The sequence below is a fragment of the Falco naumanni genome, chromosome Z, assembly GCF_017639655.2.
Source record: "Falco naumanni isolate bFalNau1 chromosome Z, bFalNau1.pat, whole genome shotgun sequence".
Lineage (NCBI taxonomy): Eukaryota > Metazoa > Chordata > Aves > Falconiformes > Falconidae > Falco > Falco naumanni.
In genome coordinates this window covers 75,058,359-75,079,504 of record NC_054080.1, presented here as the reverse complement: position 1 = coordinate 75,079,504, position 21,146 = coordinate 75,058,359, and the positions used below count along the sequence as shown (strand labels likewise).

Here is a 21,146-nt window from a genome sequence, read left to right as displayed (position 1 = left end):
CCCTATTAGCACATCTGAAGCAAACTGTTTAACCCCAGGATGTCTGCATGCTTCAGTAGTTTGCAAGAGGAGCAAATCTGCAGCAAGAAAACTGGTGTTAAAGACAAACCAAACTCCAACAAAATCCAGTCCCTAGGTAGCGCAGGTAGCATGCAAGTGTTAGCACGGGGCTGAGGGTGCACATCTGCAGGCAAGGCAGCTGCCATCCACCCCTGCCTGCTGCACAGTGCCAGGGGGGTCCTGCTCTGGCTGCAGCCAGCAGTGGATGTTGAGCAAACAGGTCTAGCATAACATGGTCCTTCCTCATGTATTCCCATAGCTGTTTAGGGGTGCTGAGCTTGAGTCACCTTACGCTTTTGGTCTCAGCACCTCAAACCAAGATGTTCCAGCATTTGATTGTGCACACTTTGGAAGAGATGGGAAAGGCAGCTTTTTGCTAACTTCACGGTCTGTTGGTGTTTTTTTTAGACTGTCTATGATGAGTGGTTCATTACACTTTACAATTTGGTATATACCTCCCTGCCGGTGCTAGGAATGAGCCTCTTCGATCAGGTACTGCTTCTATCAACACTTGGGGTTTTTTTTATAGGTGATTTATCTCCAGGTGCTTTGAGCTGGTTTCATGAAGCAAAAGCAGCTGGCTTTTTGGCTAGCTGTTGTGTTAGCTCCTGAAATAGTTTCCTGCCAGTAAGACCTGAGAGCACACAAAAAAAGGATGCACCAGGGAGGAGATGGTGTATTGTCCTGATTTGGCCTGTGGTTTTCAGTGTGTGAGCAGACTTTCAGGTTAGGATATTGACTACAGTAAAAACTGCCATTGCAACACTCTCCTGAAGTAGTAACATTGTACTTGAAGCAGTAGTAACTTGTTCTTGAAGCCTGACAAGTGACATTTTAACGATGACACAAAACAATGAATGAGCTAGATCTCTGAAGCCAGGTTTTCCAGGTTCACCCTTTCTTAGTGGAAATCTTTCTGCAGTAATTTAACATACACATTTCTACCCTGTTATTACTGTTTGGCAAGACATAGAAGCAACAAAGCTGCTCATATATGCCTTTTACAAGTTAAGTAACTAGGAACTTGTTACTCTGCAGTGGTTCACAGTGTTCAGCTCTGGACACTTAAGGGGTCCAAGTCACGTACCCTTGCCTGTGTGTGGCCCCAGGGGAGGTATTTTCTATCCCTTAGCTTCCAGGCAAGTCTCTGGAGAGCAGACCATGCAGTCTGCTTAAGATGAAGCATCCCTTCATTTCCCTTGCAGCACCTGTCAGTTTTCTCCACACAAGAAAATTCAACCCGGTTGAATTCCATGAAATTCAACACGGAAAATATTTCCAGGTGACCCTGGGATGTGGCATGCTAGTCAGCACAATTGAGTGAATTGTGCACTAAGCCTTTTCTCATGGAGATGCATGTCGCAGGGACATGGCAGCACTGAGTCATCTTGTGTGGTCAGTTGGACAGCTGCCAGAAAATCTGACCACCTCCTCTCTACTTTCAGGATGTGGATGATCGTTGGAGCATGCTGTTTCCTCAGCTATATGTGCCTGGCCAGCAAAACCTCTATTTTAACAAAATGGTGTTTGTCACGTGCATGTTGCAAGGGATCTACAGTTCTCTCATTCTCTTCTTCATCCCCTACGGGGCCATGTACAATACCATAAGAAGCGATGGGAAGGCCGTGGCTGACTACCAGTCCTTTGCACTGATGGCCCAGACCTGCTTACTGATTGTGGTGTCTGTACAGGTAAGGCATCCCAGGTAATATTTTTCAGAATTAGTCATTGTTTTATGAAGACAGCGTCTGGAGGGCCGCTTGGGATCTTGATAGCACTGTATTTTCTGCTGTATCTTGTATTCTTGGGGGGGAAAAAAAAAAAAAAGTCTCTTGATACCAGATTACTTTCCCCGGTTCAACAGAACAACAGATTTGTATGTTATGAAAGATCAGGGTGACAGGAAAGCTGTTCTTGTCTTGGGAAGATTGCAGTCATAGCAGACAAAACAGTTAAGGCTGTGAATAGAGGACGACTTGTTGCAGTTTTATGGGAAGGGTTTGAAGCACAGGACTATCTGTCTGCTATCAGGAAGTTGCATATAGGGTGTCCATTATGGGCCTGTCCCTTTAGCCAGGTCCCATGCTTGATGCCAGGCCTGCACTTGCTGGAAGAAATAGCCAAGACTTGGGTGGTACAAAATTCAGATGGTACTAGCCAGGTGAGAGAAATTTCTTAAAAGAAAACCAATCACACCTCCCTAGATAATGTTTTCCGCTGTCTGAGGTCTTGTAGGCTCTTCCCCCTAACTTTCAGTGCTAGAACACAGCTTGGGGGTGGGGACATAAGCATGGCTCATTTTAACTTAGCATTCTGTCTCCAGTACTGGCCACTGGTCAATGCTGGCCTTGCATGGTCTCCCAGCATCCTGCTCTGTGGCTTGTTGCTTCTGGAGACTTGAATGAATAATGGCCTCAGGAGCTGTGTTCAGCACAGATCTGCTAAATAATTAAGGCACTGACAACAGCTGTATTGCTCCGTTCTTTCAGATTGGCTTGGACACCTCTTACTGGACGGTTGTGAACCAGTTCTTCATCTGGGGCAGCCTTTCTGTTTACTTTGCTATCACCTTCACCATGTATAGTGATGGCATGTACCTGATCTTCACAGCCTCCTTTCCCTTCATTGGTAAGCCCTGGGACAAATCTGGATTGCACTCAAAATGGGCATACTGCAGGACTTAAATGTATTTCTAGTACATGTTATTGCCTCTCTAGAGGCAATAACAGACTATATTTTCTACAAGAAATGCTAGGGTATTTCTGAGGGCATCTGGGAATGCTTATTTTGAATCCCATCCACCCAGGTGAAAGTGTGCCAGGTTCACTTCCTTGCCTAATAATGCACATTCACAGGTAGCCAAAAGAATGTCCTTTGAATAAATGGACTGAGCTAGCTGGAATGCTTTCTGCTGCTCTTTCATATTCTGTTTCCAAGTATCCAGTCCTTACAGATGTCTAGGAGCATTTTGTTTGCAGAGGGATGCATGTCCCTTTGTAAATAAATTAACACATCGGTATAGGAAAGCATAGAAGTACAAAATCCAGCTAGACATGAGAAAAATGCCATGTGATGATGGTGAGCCTTCAGCTAGGTTAAATGGCAAATTCCCAACAAAAAGAATTCCAGGGATGACCAAGTCTTCGGAGTTACTCTGCATAGCCGATTTCTGAACACGTGCGAACAGTGAAGGATAACATAAAAATGAGTCCATCTCCTTAGACTTTGACCGGAGGGAAGATGAAAGCTTAGCAAAGTTAATTCAGGTGTTTTCAATAGCTCTGTGCATCCGTAGCCAATATCGATATAGCATTGCTTTAAGACTCTGCTTCTGAAATCCAAATGCTTTTTGTTTCAAGTCTCAGACTGATGTATTAATCAGTGCCTGTATTTCTGGATGAATTGTTAAGCCCGTCTTCACTGCAATAGCAAGGTGCTTGGCCATTTTAGAAACTCCTGAGATGCAGGTCAGTTGTTGCAACACGTTTTCCTAGCAAATGGTCACATCCACTGTAAGGCAGCTATTAGCATCAAAAATGCTGAGTGAAAGAAGACAGCGCCTGCTCAGTTTCCAAAGACAGGTAGTAACTTACTTGTCAGGGACATCTCTATCTGCTGCTCTGTTGGTACTAAGCAGGTCAAATTAGCCATAAAGCTAGGAGCCACTTAATAAGGTCTCGGTCTGAAAAAAAAAATTTAAGGGAAGTGTTTCTAGTTTGAACTCAGACAACTTGTTTACTTTAATTTCAGTGGAGTTGTATTACAGCAGAATTTGGCTAACTGAAAACATTCAGCAACTTTACTGCCAACAAAAACATCATTAAGCCCTGTAATGAGGGTTTTGCAGATTGTTTGTTCTATCTTACATTCCTTCAGTTTTGGAGAAGCCAGTAGTGAACACTTTGGTTTCAAAGAAGGTGGCAGTGTCACGCCAGCACATGGCAGTTGCTCTGCCAATACACGAATCAGACTACCCTGTCTATGCAGACACCAGAGCAACACATACTCCTCTCGTAAAGGGCTGTCATCTGCTGGGCAGTTGGAGTCAGTACTCCATGTGCCTCAGGAAATGGTGCTGGAAAATAAGAAAATAGTATTCCTCCTTTTCCACTAGAGTCCTGGCAAAAGGTGAGAGGGCTGGACTGCTGCTGAAGAGGTCTCCTGAACATTTATGCCAATCCTTTGCAGGGACATGACTCTGTAAAGAGATGAAGCATTCACTCTGATATCCTTCTCTCCCTGAGTTGTTGCTGCCGTTGTGTCTGGACATTGCATTTTTCTTTGTTCGTCTCAGTGATATTGGTGTTGCTGTCCTTTCTACAGCAAGTTGATTTCACTGTAGGAGATGGTGTCTGCTTTATATTTTCTTCTGTTTGACAAGTGCTTTGGAATCACAGAGTGAAAGATTCAGGTGAATGATGGTGAGAGGTGCTGCTGTTGCAGTTTTAATCATGCTTTTGTTTTTCAGGTACAGCTAGAAACACCCTCAGCCAACCAAATGTGTGGCTAGCAATCTTCCTCAGCATCGCCCTCTGTGTGCTGCCTGTAGTTGGCTTTCGATTCCTGAAGGCTCAGTTAAAGCCAACTCCCAGTGATAAAGTAAGGAGATATTTTATCAAACCAGAAATCCTGCTTACTACCACCTCAGCTTGCTGTGGAGCCCTATTGCATGGGCTTGGCGTTGCTCAGGGTGTGTGTCCCTGTAGGTGGAAGTGCTGCCATCCATCTGTCCCCTAGTCCCTTGAGAAGGAGGATTGGACTTGAGGGTTGGCACACTTCATCTTCAGCTGGGATCAAGGTTGAGATTATTTAGATGTGGATAGAATTGCACTGCAGCAAGGAAGCTGTTCTATTTTTAGGTGTGGGGTTTAAGTGCTGTGGCTCAGTAGCAAAGGATTGGTACGTTCTCCCTGCCCTGCTGCCATACGGTTTTTAGCCTGGCAGACCACAGCCCTTCACCCTCCACCCAGGCATACTCGGGAGGTTTTTTACTTAAGATTTTACTTGATTTTGTAGCCAATGGTTATATGCCCCCTCTGAAAAAAAGCTGTCCGGCCATCCCCAGGAATATGAAGATGAGGCCACTGTGGCGAGGAGAGGCTGGGAGAGATGGAGTGGGTAGAGAGCACGCAACTCGCTGTAGCTAACGGACCCCTCAAGATTATCGGCATAAACGCAGCTCCCGGGCTCGCTTTCAGACAAGAGCATTTGCTAAATGCTGCTGCCACCTGGTGCTGCTTTCCTCTTTCTGCGCTGAGCTGCCACAAACGCCTGCCTCTGAGCACAGCCCCGGGGGCAGGCACCTCCGTCCTCCTCATCCTCGGGGTGTCTGTGAGGCTCCCGAGGTGCTCCAGGACTGTGGGAAACCAGTGAAAAGGAATTCTCAGCCCTTGCAGAGTGGGTAGGTGGGTGCTGGAGAAGACTGCTCAGTAGGGAGGTCCTCAGGGCACAGCTAAGAGGCTGTTCAGATGTGTAAGAATGGGCTGAGCGTACCCTTCAGTTGAGTACAAGCCCAACACATCCGTCACCCAGAATCCCAGCCTCAGCACTTGGGTTGAGCATCTCTCTCTAGTGCAGAATTACTTTACTTTTCTACGTCCTCTGGGAAGTGAATTGCCACCGGAGAGGAGTGCTGTATGGAGATCCCCACCTGACAGTATGAGAGGGACTTAAATGCAGAGCTGAGATCTAGAGAGGCCAAGTACCTACAGTTGCCATTGTCCCAAGCAAGAAGCACAGGGATCCAGTGGCTGGGGATTCTGCTGAGCTGCTGGCAGTCACAGCTGACCTTCTGCTTTTGACAGCCCCTTTCTGAAAAGATGCTTGTCTGCAGATGATCTCGGTGGCCATGTGAAGGCAGAGAGCCCACTACCTGCAAACAAAGTGCATTATTTCTCTCTCTTCTGCCAAAGAGTATGAGAATATATTGATCACCGTTCACCAGAAAAAGTTTCCATGTATCAGAGATCATGTTTAGTAGTCTTCTTTCTAGATTAAGTAAGCCACTTCTTATATGTTTCCTTGTTTGTTTTCTGGACTTTTGGCTACAAATGTGTAATGACTTCCACATTTTGGGTTATTTGACCAAACTGCCTAAAAAAGCTGCAGTAATACCCCAACTGAGGCATCACAGAGATGTGAGAAACAATGCACTGAAATCATCCCCTCCCATGACTTACAGATGACACTTCCATTAATGACTTTTAGAAAAAGACTGCCTTTTCCTTTTACCAAGCTGTCATCCTGTTCTGCCAGTTCAATTCCTGCTTTGCAACCCCTCCTGCCACCCTCCTGTTTTGTCAATCATCTTTGGCTTTGGACCTCTGCTTCTGTTTCCCTTTCTTTACTCCTCCTTTACTGTGCTTGTGAATAATGATGCACTTCCTACTTTTTCCATCTTATTTTCTGATTTCAGGTCTTGCTCAAGATCAAAGAAGCCAAGAAGCGACCACCTCCACCCTCACCGAAGAGACGACTGCGTCGGACCAGCACCCGCCGCTCCGGCTATGCCTTCTCCCATCAGCATGGCTTTGGAGCACTCATTATGTCTGGGAGAAACATGAGGCCAAAATCACCTTTTGCCACAACAGGAACATTTTCACCAAATAGTGAGAAATATAAACACAAAGGACTGTAGTAAAAAAAAAAAAAACAACACAAACCAATACCAAAAAAAACAAACCAAAACCAAACCAAACCAAAACCCCCCAAAAAACAACAAAGCAAAGCAAAGCAAAGGTCTGTCAGCAGAGGAGGCTGCGCTCTCTACAAAGCAATGAGCCAGTGGCTGCCCAGAGCTCTGCCCTCCAGGATACAAAATCGAGGAGCTGGGCCTTTCTTTTCACCCACAGGCACCCTCTGACTCCAACATCTCTTCCAAAGATGTGTGCTGCTGCTGCGGAAGGCAGGCAGGGTGAATTAGAGCTGTTGTATGGTAACCCAGAAGGCCTCCCTGGAACAAGAGAGAACATGCTGCAGGAGGCATCTTTGCTCCCCGAAATTGTTCATAATGCTGGTTTTGGGGTTTTTTTTCTCCTTTTAACAACATACCTCAGAGCAAAGAGACATCCAGGCTGAGGAAAAGGCTGAATTGGTGATGTCTTTCTCACTCACGTGCCTTTGTTTCTGTCATGAATCTACTCTGGGCCATATTGCTGGGGTGACAGTATTGACCCCAGTTGTGCCTTAGGTCCAGCCACACAACCCCCAAACCCCCAATCTTTGTAATATGTGTAATTCTGTAGCCTTTTGACTGTACACAGGCACTTTGGAAGGCATGAGTTGGAAATAACTTCCTTTCACACTAACAGTTAATCCAGTTTCTCAAGAGATGGCCAGTGCCCAAACACCACCCTCTTCCGGCATCTGCAGTCGGGAAGTGCTGCAAGTTCAGAGAAAACCTTACTTGGTCAAGGGACAAGGACTTGACATGCATCAGCCTGCCCTGTTTTATCTGCATTGCAAATCTGTTCTTGTAAACGATCATTGTCTTCAGAGCCCTCACAGGTTTTGTAGCCAGCCATTTAATTTAGACTTATAAGGGCAGAAGCAGCTCAGGCTCCCTTATGGATCAAGCCATAAAATCTGGCCCTGAGAAGCCTGTGTCATGGTTAGGGCTCACGTGAGCTGCCAGCACCAGGTGTCTCTCCCACCATAACAGGCCGAGGCACAGGCACATCTGACTTGATGGATATCACACAGGCAGTTATCAGAGGCAGAGATGCTATGTCACAGCGAGTGCAGGGTGTCCTGCCCTTCACTCCACCAGTGCTGTCGCTCAGTGCAAGGGATGAAGCATGACCTGGTGGCTCCCTCACCCTCCCTGACGAGTGCTGTGGTCAAGTTTCAAAGGAACTCAGCGAGGGCTCAGGAGGCTCCACGCTGTTTCTCTGTGCTGGCTAGTATTTTATTTGGGAACAGTTCACCTGTCAATCATGACTTGCAGAGAACTGAAAATCCTATCAGTCTGCCTGCCAGCAGAGGGACCTAAGATGCACAGACACAGCCAAAGACATGGTGATCTTGAGGGACTGGGATTTGCTCACTGTTTTGTTACACCAGCTCCATAATCAGTGGGGTTACTGGGTGGAAGGCCAGTGTGGCAGCGTGAAATTCTGTCCTGCCAGCACTGCTGAGCTGTCTAAATGGAGCTTTTTTTGTGCAGGGGATGAAGCAGTGTTGGCTGGTTGGTTGGTTGGGGGGTTTTTTTTTGGCTCTTTTATACAAATTTAGATCCTTCCTTGTTTTGAATCGGATTTTTTCGCACAGCAACCATCTGGTATTTATTTGGAGCTCTCTGTTTTGAATCCCTTCATCCGGTCTGCATATAGCACCTTGCTGCCTGTGGTCCCAGTTTCAGCAGTTACTGTGTAAGGTTGTTTAAGCTCTAATAGAAGGTTTCATCTCCCTGGGTTGAACTCAGCCCAGAAAAAAACCAGCCTGTTGCACCTGCTGCTTCGGGCAGCATGTTACAAACTGTAGTATAGAATTTCAGTACAGTCAGTGCAAAACTAGGGCTGGGACTGGATCCAGACTTCAGTGGCCAGGAGGTGCTTGCTAGGGAAAGAGCAAATTCTAATCCAGTGATCTCCCCTGCAAGGAGATACCCAAGTAAAATGAGAGCCTGCACCCTGACTGAGGAAACTGGTGTGATAGATAGAGCTTGTCACCGCCCTCTGATTTACCACTCACTTTGCAGAGACAATCATGGCTTTCTGATGAGGATTATGTCTTTCACAGTCAGCCTCCCCGGGGCTAGAGGGAAAAGGAGAATTTATGCAAGTAAGCAGACAGCCCCACAATACCCAGACTGGTCTGTGGACTGGGAGCCCTAGCAAAGCTGTTCCTAGCGTGTAATGCAGCAGAATATAATGCAGAGCAGCAGAGGCAGCAGACCTTTTGCTGACAGGGCAAGGCAACTCGGAGACTGTGTCACTCTTCTCTTAGGTTTACATGCAAAGCACTCACCTTCTGGCTGAAGGGGATTTGCAGGTGCTCTATATAGGACGTGCAGGGGATAATAGAGCTGTTGGTGAGCTTGCGCCAGATACAAATATTTCAGTGGTTTGACAAGATCAGCATTTGAAACACATCAGCTGGCAGTGATGTCTGTCCTACATCACTCCTGATTTTGTAATTTTTTTTTTAAATAAAGAGAGAATATTGGGATGATTGATTCCTTGCCGCTCTGCTAATTGATGAAAGGCATTTATAACCAGATGTGTATGTTATTCCTGGACCTCTTAAAGCGGGAGGATGGATCTGAGGTGATAGCGCTTTCCATGCAGTATTCTGGTTTTGGGGAACCATCGAATTCCCAAGCTTTGCATCCTATCAAGGATGTTTCTAGAGGAAACTTAGAGGAAACGTCAAGCACTCCCAGGCGGAGGACGCCGACTCCCGGGCGGGCCCGGTGGAGGCGGGCAGCGCCGAGATCCCGCCCCGCCGCCCGGCGGTAAACAGCGGAGCGGTGCGGGCGGCCGGTAAGGGGCGGCGGGGCGGCGGGGGCGGCCCGAGGGAGGGGGGCTTGTCCGGGAGCGGGGGGCGGGGGGGGCAGCTGCCGGGCGGGGGTAGGTGTCGGTATTTCTCGTGTGCGCGGTGCTGTTCGGTCCAGCGCGGGGGGGGGGGGGGGGGGGGGGGGGGGGGGGGGGCGGTGTCAGACCTCGTATCACCGGTTGTGCAATGTCTGAAGAAGGTAATTTAGTCTTTTATGAAGCTCTTGTATTTGACAGATGTACAAAAAATTAACCCCTGAAATGCATTTTGGTTTGGGCTGTTCCCTCCCCCACCCTTCTGCCATCATACATATTCCATAATGTAAAGGTCCATGGTTTGAGCATTGTGTTGTGCTGTAGCACACCGGGCAGCAATTTCAGGATGAAGAATGATGCTTTACTGATAACCAGTGGTGATACGGTTACTTTTCTTACACTGTAGCAGAGAAGGGCTTAGAGCATCTCTCCCCTGAATCCAACAAGGTGGGCACAGAGCAGCCTTTCCCACTAATAGCGCGGGGCATCAGGTGCCTTTGGGCAGAGGCACCTCAACTGTATTTTACGTTGCTAACTGCAACACCCGCATTCCTGCTCTCATGCTCTCGCTTTATCCATGTGCAGCCACACAACTCTCTTCCACTGACCTGTACCCTGGAAGTCATTACTGGTGAAGAGATTTTACGGAATGAGAGGGCAGAGGAGCACTGCATGCTTACCCTAGGTTCTCCAACTGGAGTGATCCTCAACAAAGTCTGTTGGAAGAAAGGAGCCGTCTGAATAATGTCCCATGCTAATTACTAGCTGGAACAAAAAACAGGAGCATAAGGGACCTCCTGGCAATCTGTGAGCGCTGTGTCCTATAACCCCATCAGACCACTGATAAAAACCTAAAATCAGAATCTGCCATTGCAGCTGGAAAGCTTCCTGTTCTGATGGTTGACACCACCCCACCCCCCACCCTCAATTTTCAACCTAAATGCATTCACAGTGCATTTATTCTCTTGTTGTTGTGCCAGCATTATCCTTTTGCTTCAGCAGTTTTGTTTGTCTCCTGTGATATATTTAGAGAGCAATCCTATCTGCTCTCTGCCTACATTTGGCTTGGCTAAACAAGCCAGGGTCTTAAGTTTCTTCTCATTTGGTAAGTTCTGTGTTTCCCCCAGGCCCTTTCTGCACCTGTTCATTTGAGTTTATAATTTTTAAGTGCGGGTGACCAGAATTTTTTTTGTATGATGCTCTTGTCATCAGTGCCTGTACAGTAGCACAGGTGCTTCCTGCCTTGGCTAGACTGCACTTGCTTTTCTGACAGCCTCATTCTCTCTGTTGATCTCTAAGGCAGCTTCAGTGGTTATTTTTCCTAACTTGACTGTGAATATGCACAATTGTTGGCTAAATTGTGTTAGCTAAATATACCTCTTGTCTCTCATTGTCTCATACCTTGTAACAAGGGGAGGAGCTGAAGTCATCACAGTGTAAGTCTGTGTATGTTGATGCTTTAAACTGGTGTCTTGCCCTCAGGGGCAGGCTTTTTCCATGAAGGCTGGCAAGGGCTTCGTACTCCATCTACTTACCTGCCGGCTGATGTAAATATGCTGGGGTGAAGAAGATGTCATTCCTCCTAGCAAAGGTGAGTTCCCAGTCTCAGCTACCTCTCTAGAAGCCACCTCTATCTCTGTCCCAGTGACATGGGACTGGGTGGCAGCAGGGGTGGACATGATGCAGGGCTCAGAAGGAGGACACACAGCCCTGCAGCCTGGGCTTGACCTGCCAGTGCTTCTTGCCGTAGCTGCAGCTCAGCTGCTCTTCAGTTTCTCCAAAGCTACTCTTCTGCTGCCCTACTTTTTATAAATCACTCAGAAGCAGAGAGTGTTTTTCTCTGCCTGGCATTGTGGAGGAGCAGCCTCAGTCCCATCGCTCCCAGCTTGAAGGGAAGTGGTTTTCATACCCCCCGTCTCTTTCCCCAGCCTGCCTCTCCTGCTGGGTGGAGCTGGCTGTACTGAGCTGTCAGCTCCTAGCGCTGAGCCCTCTGCCAGACTTCAGCTATAAATGGATCTGGCTTTTTCCAGCGCCCCCCCCCCCCCCCCCCCCCCCCCCCCCCCCCTCCCTGACACCAAGAGATGTTGCAGGAAATCGGAGCAGGGCCAGGCTTCCTCTGAATTAGGAAAACAGATGATCCAACCACTGGCTTTTTGTAGGTTCTCTGGAAGCGTCGTGCCTGGCTCCAGGGGAGCTGTCTGTGCCCTGGCGGGGCTGTGCTGCTGAATCGCTTGTTTGCACTGCGGGGGCAGCTATTCCCAGACCTGAATGCAAGGCTGGGGCAGACCTATGGGTGCTGTCTCCAGGCCCGTGCACCACCCTGCACACAAAGTGCAGTCCGATCTGAGTGTTGTGTCTCAAGGGAAGGCCAATGTTTTTGTTACTGACTGCATCCTGCTTCCACATCCATATCAGGCACTTAATAAAAGAAGCCTGGTTTTTGTACTTAATGAACGATGCCTTTTGCCTCCCTTAACTTTGGGATTTATGGCAGAGATCCTGGGATCTTTTAAGCTGTATTGCATTCTCCCTCCCCTGAGAGGCAGGAAGAATCAGTATCTTCTCGTTCAGCAGGGAGCTAGGACCTGAAGCATGCAGACCAAGGTGACTCAGAGAGTCAGTAGCTGCCCTGAATTTTAAACTGGTCTTTTGTGTCATCTGGAGAAGAGTGTTACCCTTCATCAGCCCTGCAGGCAGCCAGGCCATTCATTCCATGTAGAGTACAGGTCTGTATTTAGAAAACTAATTTGTACTGTCATGTTGAAAAATTGTAGTCTGAAAGTCTCCTAGTTCATGTGCTTCGTAGAAGCTGCTGGGCCAGGTTCCAGTCCAGTGACCTTTCACTGGCAGCATTGGGTTTGCATCCTTTGGGCTTAGATAGCAACACCTAGAGCAGCTGCTTCAGAGGCTTCCTTACCTCCTGGCAATCATCCCTCAAAAACCTTCAGGCTGTGAATAAGGGAACATAGACTATTCAAAAGATGCAAGCCTGGTTTATGGTTGCCTAGTATTCTGCCTGCAGTTCTGCTTCTGGTTCAGTTTTTGCTGTGGCAGCAGATGCTGTCTGACACTTTTTCCTGTGCAGGATGCCTGGTATCCTGAGTTTTCTCTGCTCAGTGGCTTGGTTGTCTTGCCTTTTGGATGGGTCGGTGGAGCTGTTGATTGGGGCAGTGTTCGATGGGCAATGTGCAGGAACACATATGTTCTCTTTTTATGCGAGCTGGAGAATGCAGCATCCCAGGCCAGGCTGTTACATAGGGATTATGGTTCACTGAAACCTCCTTTCAGTCTTTTCTCCGGGATTGCAGGCAATATTTTGCATGAAAAAGATGAAGGATAAATGAGGTGCTCCTTCACCCTTCCCCACACCATCAAGCTGCTGTGTGCAAGGGCATGCTTGAGCTCTGTCAATAAATGAAATGAAGATACTGTGTGTACTTGTAGCTGCCTGGTGCTCTTCCCTGTGGTGAGCTCTGCTGAAGCTGGGCCAGACATAGTTCCTGCTGGTTTGCCAGCTCAACTTGGAGTGCTTCAGGGTAAACTTAGCTGGTAGGAGATTTTTAGCTTGCTGTGTCCCTCCAGGAGGGTAACAGGGGAGGCTGGTTCCCTCAGTTCTGCTTGGCCTTACTCAATCTGCTTTCCGCTGAACACTTAATTCCCACTTCTTCATCAATGCCATGGACACACAGCGGGGGTTTTTCTGAGGTTTATTGACTATAGATCTCTTGTTTGTCTGATTCTGGAACGTGAAATCCATCCTGGTTGGAGTTTTATTTGTGATATCTGCTGCTTATTTGAAGGCCACAGATTCTCCCTCTCCTCTTCTTATTCTTGTGTGTGTTTGCCTGGCCTGGGAATACTGGTTTCCACAATTCACATCTGATGTGCGTAGGGTGGGTATTTGCTGAGTATCTTTGTAGCCTTTAAGCCTCGCCCTGGGCTCTGCACTTCTGACCAAGTCCTAAGTGGAGCTGTGGATGAGCGTGTGTCTGTCACCTGGTATTGACACTTCTTTTAGGGATCCTTGGCAGAATGATGATGGCACTAAATCATAGTTACTATTAAAGGTTCCTGATGCCTGGAAACGTTGACGCCAGTAGGGAGGGGAAGAAAAATACTGTTTGGTTTGTCTGCTTGGTGCACAGGACCTTCAGGGCCTGGTAGTGAGGGGGGAGGAAAGGGATGTGTGACCTACTCAGTCACAGAGAATGGCTGTTTGCCTCGTAAAATGGCATTAGTTGTGCTAACCACATTGCCGGGGACCAGGAGCAATGAGAATGGGTCACAGTGTCCTCCTGTCTGAACAGTCTCTCCATGGACAGCTCTTGGGCTGCTGTCACAAATGTTCTGCTGATATCAGCATCTGTCTGGCACAACCTGTAAAGGGTGCTGTTGAAGGACACTGCCTTAGGATGCTTACAGCCTCTCTACTAGTTCAACTGCTTTGCAGAAAACTATGCACTATGGTCGTGGTGTCTCTTGGGAAGGTTGCTTACATCCTTCACAAGAAGAACTTCTTTCTGGCTGATTTCACAATGGCTGGTTCAAACTACAGCAGCATCTTCCATGAGTGCCATGTCAGATGGTGGTGTGTGAGCACAAATTTGGTGTGCTGCTAATCACATCCCAGCAATGGAATGTGGAGTGTGGCCATCCTACTGCTGCACTACAGTTGTGTTGTGCTACCACATACACAGCATTGAGACTGTGCCCAGCAAAGCCTTGTGGATTATATGGTACAGGTGTCTACCTGTGCATGGCCCTGTGTCAGCACAAGTTCAGGTGCAGACCACGACGATTAGAGCTCCACAGCTCCTTGCATCAGGACATGGTGGGATATCTCACTGAGATGGAGCATTGCTGGTCACTGTGCTTAGACCACTCCTTGTCAAATGCCATGCTTTGCAATGCATGAAAGCTCTGGTACCTGCAGTGCCTGGGTCCCGCAGGGATCTTTATGGAACAGATGCTGTACAGCTCATCTAGTGATGGTTTGGACGATGGAGTGACAACTATAATTTTCTGATGATTTGAAGTTAGTCAGGGTGGTCAGTTTGAAAACCACTTGAAGAATTACAGGAGTATCCTGCAAAACTATGAGCACGATAAAACAGCAAATGGAATTCCACACTGATAAATGTCACATGTAACGGTGATTTGTGAACAGTTTCTCACTGCCCACAAGAAGCCCTTTGGAGTCACTGTGGATCGTTACCAGAGCTCATTAGCTCAATGGTCAGCTGTAGCCAAAAAGGCAGACCTCATACTGGAAATAAGAATAAATGGAAAAGTACCGGTATATATTCTTGTGTATTTAGGTATATAGTCATGTTGTGCCTGCATCTTGAGTACCACGTAACAGTCTGGTCGCTCTCTCTCAAAAAGAGTGACTTAGGCCTGGACATGGTATAGAAAAGGGGAACAAGGGTGATTATGGGACTGGGATAGCTTCTCTAGGAAGAAAAATTAAACAAGGAAAAGTAGACGACGGTAGGAAATAATAGTGGCCTATAAAATACTGTACAGTAGGGAGAAGTTGAATAAGGAATGATGTTACTCAACTTTGCTATTTCTTAGAGCACAGAGGAAGCACATACAGCAAAATTATTTATTAGGCGGGAGGTCAAGGAAGTCTTTTTTCAACACAGCTGATTTGCAGAACATGTTGCTATGAGATGGCATGAAGGCTGAAAATACACACAGATTCCAAGAGAAATCAGACACTTCAGTGGCACGGATGTGTTTCAGTGGCTGTTAAACGTGGTGGCCAGTGTGAAGCCTCCAGCTCTAGAGTGTGACCTCCTTGCCTGCTAATTATTGCAGGATGGAAGAGTGTAGCCTCAGGAGAGCTCACTCTGTACTCTGTGATACGTATACGATGGTGCCAAAATGCCAAGGGTACAGCAATAGACCAGAAGAATTCTTGGTGTGACCCACTGTGGTGGTTCCTGTTACCAGAATGCACTGAAACTGTGGGGAGAAAATGAACTGATTTGGTTTTGAGCACTTCTGGTCTAATGGCTCTCGCACAGACCACCACAAATTTTCTTATATCTTTATTAGCAAATCTGAAAGCACTTGCAGGAGAAAGGGTCTGGTGCAGACATAGCCCACCAGCTCAGTGTGCCAGAGGCTGCTGTGGTTGTTGCGAAGTCTGCCAGCTCAATGACTGCTGCCCAGCCAGCCACGTGAGATGCCTGGCGTTAGCTATCTGCTCCTCTTTGCTCCCCCTTGGCTTCTGATTAGGATCTGGTTTATGTCCTGATGGAACAAAATCTGGATTCTTAGAGCATCTTCTTCAAATAAGTGTGGGTATTATTGTTAGCCATCCAAATTTCTCCTACGGAGGGGGGAAAGAGCAGGCTATTGCAAATTCTATTGTGATCCTCTATCCTTTCCAAGTCCTATGTAGCAATTTCCTTCACAGTCTAGCAAAATGTCTCCAGTCTCTCTCCACTGAGAACTGGGAAAAGCTGGAACTGCACTGCCTTGGAAAGCCTATTTGCTGATAATTGAGTGCCTCAGATCCTCATTTTAGGAGCAATAGGAGCCACTGTTACTTGCTGCTCACCCCATTGAAAACTTACCATTGGGATTTTTTGTAGAAGCTGGGAGGCTGTAGCAAAGGCAACCAGACAGTAACGGGCATATGATTTTTGTCTGCCATTCACCTTGCTGCAGGGGGATTCTTCACTGCTTACGCCTGCACATGTTATCACAGAGAGATTTTGGGAGCACTGGATTCAGAATCCAATCCTAATTGTACGTCTGCCTCATTCCTTGAATCCAAATCTATACTCTCACGAGCATTAATTGTGTCTCTGTCAATGGGATGGATAAAGGGTTTAAAGCCCCTGTTGTGCTCCCCAGTTCGCTGCTCCCTGCAGAGAAAAAAAAACCTCTCCTGGCAGCCTCAAGCTGTTTTTAAACAAGACAAATACCCGGGGTGCCTGTCTGCCGGAGCCTCTAGCCTGTGCACTGTGTCCCTTTTTAGCACGTTTCTCCATGCAGCTATATCTGGCTGCAGTTCCTTGCTCTGGGAACGTGACCTCATCGTTGTTTTGGTATTTCCAGTGATTCAGCCTGGTCCAGGGCAGGGAGGAGTCATTCCTGGTGCAGGCTGACAGGGCGTTTGTGCGTTGCTGGAATTCCAGAGCAGTGCAGCCCCAGCCCTTCCGCTGCCTTGACAGCTCGGCTGAAGCTGGGCTTGGTGCATCGCATTCCTGCCTGGCAGATGGCCTGGACACAGCTGGTAGAGGGATCAAAGCTCCAGATTTGGGGGGTAATAGGGATCCCTGTCTTTGCAGCCTACCTGCTGTGGTGAGGGAGAAGAAAGCTGTGTGCAGTAGCTTGTACGCCTGGGAAAGCCACCAGGACTGCCTGCTTTATGGGTGGAAAAAGAGTGTCACAGAATGCTCGTTACTGTGTACAGACTGCCAGCACCCCATAACGAAGTTAACTTCACAACATCTGCAGTGACTTGGTAAGTGTTGTGATCCTTATGTCACGGGGTGGGGGGAAACTGAGGTGGTGTGCTGGAAGTTTTATGTAGCTGAGCTGGACAAGTAAAGCCCTGTGAAGTGGTGCCGACTGTGCCCATCCTCTCCTGTAATGGCTGGATTCCTCCAGCGAATGATGGAACGTGGGCAGTGGGTCTGACTGAGGTGGAGAAGGGCTGGTAGGGAAAAGCAGCTCCCAAACTGAAACAAGGCCCAGCTGTACAGATCGCTAAACCCCATTTTCTGTAGGTAGCACTTTCCTCCATCTCTCCAGGTGTGGTCAGAAAGTGCAGGGGAGAACTTGGAGACAGGGTTCCCCAGTCAAGGTCAATGCTTGTGCTCCTGGGAGGCTGTGGGTGCTGCAGGGCTGTCACTTGTGCCTTGACAGGATTCCTGTTGCTGCAGATGTGGTGGGCAGCCTTGATCTAAATACTCTCAACTGCCTCGTTTGAGCCTGGTTTGTTGTGAATGGTTTTTAAACCCTTTGGGATCATCTGGTGTTCAGCCATTCCCTGGCTAAGACCAGCTTGGCTGCAGAAGCAACTTGGTAGATATAATGGCTTCAGTGTTGTGTTGCTTATATGTGTCAGTATAGTACCTTCACTGCAGGAGACACCTGTCCTGGTCACCGTTCAGGTGGGGTGGGGTGACCCCGGCTGGAGGCCAAGTGCCCACCCCAGCCGCTCATCGCTCCCCTCCGCAGCCACACGGGAGAGAAAATACAACAAAAGGCTTGTGGGTCGAGGTAAGGCGAAGGTCACTCTGCAGTTACAGTCACGGGCAAAGCAGGCTCGACTTGGGGAAATCAGTTTATTTCATTACCACCCAGACCAGAAAACACCCCGAGCAAGCGGTGCAGGGGGCTGGGCGATGGGGGCTGGGTCAGTCCCTCACCCACTGTCCCTGCCGCTCCTTCCCCCTCAGGGACGGGGCTCCTCACTCTGCCCCCGCTCCAGCCCGGGCTCCAGCCCACGGCAGCAGTTCCACCACCTTCTCCGCCGTGGGTCCTTCCCGCGGGCTGCGGCTCTTCACGGCCGGCCCGGCCCGGCCCCCCGCGGGCGCAGCCCCTCGGGCCCAGCCCGGCCCGGCCCGGCCCCCCGCGGGGGCACCGGCCCTGCCCCAGCCCGGCCCGGCCCCGGGCTCCTCTCCCCGCGGGGCCGCGGGCCCTGCCCGGAGCTGCTCCAGCGCCGCCGCCCGCGGGTCACGGCCCCCTGCGGGCACCCCCTGCCCCGGGGGGGGCCCTGCCCGGGCTGCGGGGGGGGGAGCTGCTCCCCCGGGGGCTCCGCGGGCTGGGGGCACGGCCCGCCCCGCCGGGGGCCGCCCCGCGGGCTGGGGGGAGCCGCTGCTGCGGCGCCTGGAGCCCCCCGGCCTCCCCCTGCCCCGGCCCGGGGGCCGCGGGGCTGCTGGGCTCGGTCGCACTTAAATACACGGTCTGAAATACACGATCCCTGCGGCTGCCACCGGCACTGACGGGCTCGGCCTTGCCCAGCACCGGGCCCGGCTCGGAGCCGCTGGCACGGGCTGCGCCGGGCACGGGGGCAGCTTCTGGAAGCTTCTCACAGAGGCCGCCCCTGTGCCGCCCCCGCCACCAAAACCTTGCCCTGCAAACCCACTGCAGCAGGAGTAAGTCATGAAGGCTCATCATGTTTGCAGACGCAGCCCCCTCTCTGGAGCCCTCTTGTCCATGTTGATGAACGCTTGGTGATGAAGCCATGGCTCTATTTTGTCCCAGACAGACCTGGGGAGCTCCACCTGGGACCAGAGTCACTGCTGTTACATTGGGAAATTTTCCCTTTTTGTCATGTGCAAGGGCAGCTCATTGCCAGGAGCATTAATTTCATCCCCAGGTCAGCTGGGCTGGGCTGCAGTGGAGACCCCCTGTACCATGGAGGCCGAAAGCATAAAGCACTTTCCTTGTCGCAGGCACTGCCAGTCCAGGGGAAGGGTATCAGGGTCTGCAGGAACTGCAATTTTTAACTCCAATAACCCTGCTTTCTCAGTTGGGTGGAGATGTAGTGTCCGTACCAGCACTTTGCTGGAGGGGGGAAACAATAGAGAATACAGCCTGGCTGCATTCATCAGCAGGGAGCACTTCAGCCTGGCGTAATCCCTGGCTGGCTTCACCTTTCTGGTGGCTATCACCAGGACATACAGCTATTACTCTGGGGTCCCTGTGCTGTCCTTGAAGCTAGTTTTTTAACAGCACGCACTGATGCAATTGGCCTAAGGCAACTGTTTCCAAACTTTTTCTATTGAGGCTAGGAAATACTTTTTCAAAGGAGGTCCCCCCAGCCTCTACAGAACAGACTTTAGTTGCTTCAGAACTACATGGGCTCCCTGTTCTTTGTCACCAGTTGCACCCAGAGATCATAAGCTATATGCCTGTCTGGCTCTGGCCTTACTGAAAATAGGCTAAGCCTGCTGTGATACGCATCCTGAAACAGCGCCTTCTCAGCCTCTTGCTGAGGTTTTCCAGTGCTTGTTTAATAGGCAGTAGCTGGAAGTTGCAAAAACCCCGTACTGCTGGTTCCAGTTGCGGGCACAGGGGAGGGAAAGCCTCCAGATCCTTGGACACATTGCTTCCATGCCAAGCTAGTCCCTACCCCCCATCTTCCTTATCTGCCATCAAGTCCAGTTCCAGTACAGCTCGGAAGTTATCCTGAAATGTCAGGGAAAGAAGAATCCTAGCAGGAAGTGCCAAAGGCACATGGGAGACAGAAGGAGTCTCTCTTTCCAAGTCCCAATGATGTGGAGCCCCTGAGCATGGGGAGAGGGCCTGGACAAGAGGAATGGGCTCCTTCGCCATCAGCCGATCCCACTCACGGATGAAGCAACGCTCGGATCAGCCCTTCTCCCGGGCATGATGGGCTTCTGTAGCACCAGCACAGCTGTGGGGCTGGGGCCACCCCAAGTGGGGCATAGGCTACCAAATTGCTTACGTTTGCATTCCTGCCAGCAGGTGCTCTGTGTGGCATTGTAGGAGCTGCTGGAGAGTGTGGAGTTGGGGGGAGTCTCCCCTCGTTAGTGGTCACTTCACCCCAGGGCTTCCCCTCGCAGGCAGCTGCCCTCCCACCCCCTGCCTGAGCAGTCAGTCCGTGGAGCCAGCCTGCACAGCCTCATCTTGCTGGCTTCTTTCTGAGCTTGCTGTAAATGGCTCTTTGTAACACGAGCTGCATTTCTGCCGTAGTCCTCTCGACAGTGCATCTGTGTTTATACTGGGGCTTTCATGAGCGATCTGGCCCTTGCATTGCCAGCAGCCCGCAGCCCTCGCTTTTCTGTCCTGCCCACATGTTCTGTGAGTGAGACTGGCACCCTGGCACTGCTGTGCCCAAGGAGAGGCAGGTGCCTGGCAGCGGGAGGAATCCCTCAGCCAGCTCCCATCTGGAAGAAGTGCCTTGTCATGTAGCCTCTCGCCCGCCATCCTGCAGCAACGGGGGAGCAGCCTGCAGAGACGCCCCGCAGCACGGCTCGCTGATCCCTGAGCCAACACGGGCACAAGCTGGGTTTGCTTTGGTTTACCACAGGCTTTGCGTGCTGTATTTGTCCTGCTGCTCTCATGCTGTTGCTGCTGCCCCCAGCTTCATGCTGCAGTGAGCGGAGGCCATGATCTGGGGAGATTGCATCTGGCAAGGTAGGAGCAGATCCATTCCATTTATTCTGCTAAATGTAAGGTGGCAGCCAACCCTGCCCCTGCCTGGAGAGCATGCTTCAATTAGCACGGTGTATGCAGCTTTATTTTGCATTGTTCTTTAGCTCTAATGAGCAGTCGGCATGCTGATCAGGCTGTAGCCTCTATTGCATGGAAAAGAAATGCATATATCCATTTGCTTTTTACCTACACACTGGAAACTCAGACTGTGGCTCCCTTTCTACTGCAGGATGGTGTGCTGGTGCTCCAGAGCCCATCTGTCTTCTCTGTTCACACACAGCATCCTGTGCATATTCTACAGGTCATGTCACCTGCTTCTCTAGGAGACATGAAAGCAGAGAGCAGTCTGAGTGTGCCTTGGGAGAAAGGGGGAGGGAGAAAAAAACTCATGGAAGACAAAAATGAAGG

General features: G+C 49.6%; 2 protein-coding genes across 10 annotated transcripts in view; both read left to right on the top strand.

The window, feature by feature from the left end:
• LOC121080882 (phospholipid-transporting ATPase ID-like) overlaps positions 1-9,235 on the top strand; it is an 86,578-nt gene extending 77,343 nt beyond the window's left edge. For all 3 annotated transcript variants that reach the window (XM_040579205.1, XM_040579207.1, XM_040579206.1), the window contains exons 24-28: positions 469-552; positions 1,506-1,751; positions 2,550-2,688; positions 4,529-4,659; positions 6,476-9,235. In XM_040579205.1, the coding sequence (XP_040435139.1) occupies positions 469-552; positions 1,506-1,751; positions 2,550-2,688; positions 4,529-4,659; positions 6,476-6,697 (822 nt within the window). In that variant the 3' untranslated portion in view covers positions 6,698-9,235. The remainder of the gene's footprint in view (positions 1-468; positions 553-1,505; positions 1,752-2,549; positions 2,689-4,528; positions 4,660-6,475) is intronic.
• Positions 9,236-9,340: 105 nt separating this feature from the next.
• RUSC2 (RUN and SH3 domain containing 2) overlaps positions 9,341-21,146 on the top strand; it is a 63,062-nt gene continuing 51,256 nt past the window's right edge. For 3 of the 7 annotated variants that reach the window (XM_040579201.1, XM_040579203.1, XM_040579197.1), the window contains exon 1: positions 16,793-17,073. The gene's annotated coding sequence lies outside the window, so the exon portion shown is untranslated. Of the gene's footprint in view, positions 9,543-16,791; positions 17,074-20,599; positions 20,721-21,146 lie in introns of those variants that run through there. The other 4 variants (XM_040579204.1, XM_040579202.1, XM_040579198.1 and 1 more) reach the window with 3 other exon arrangements.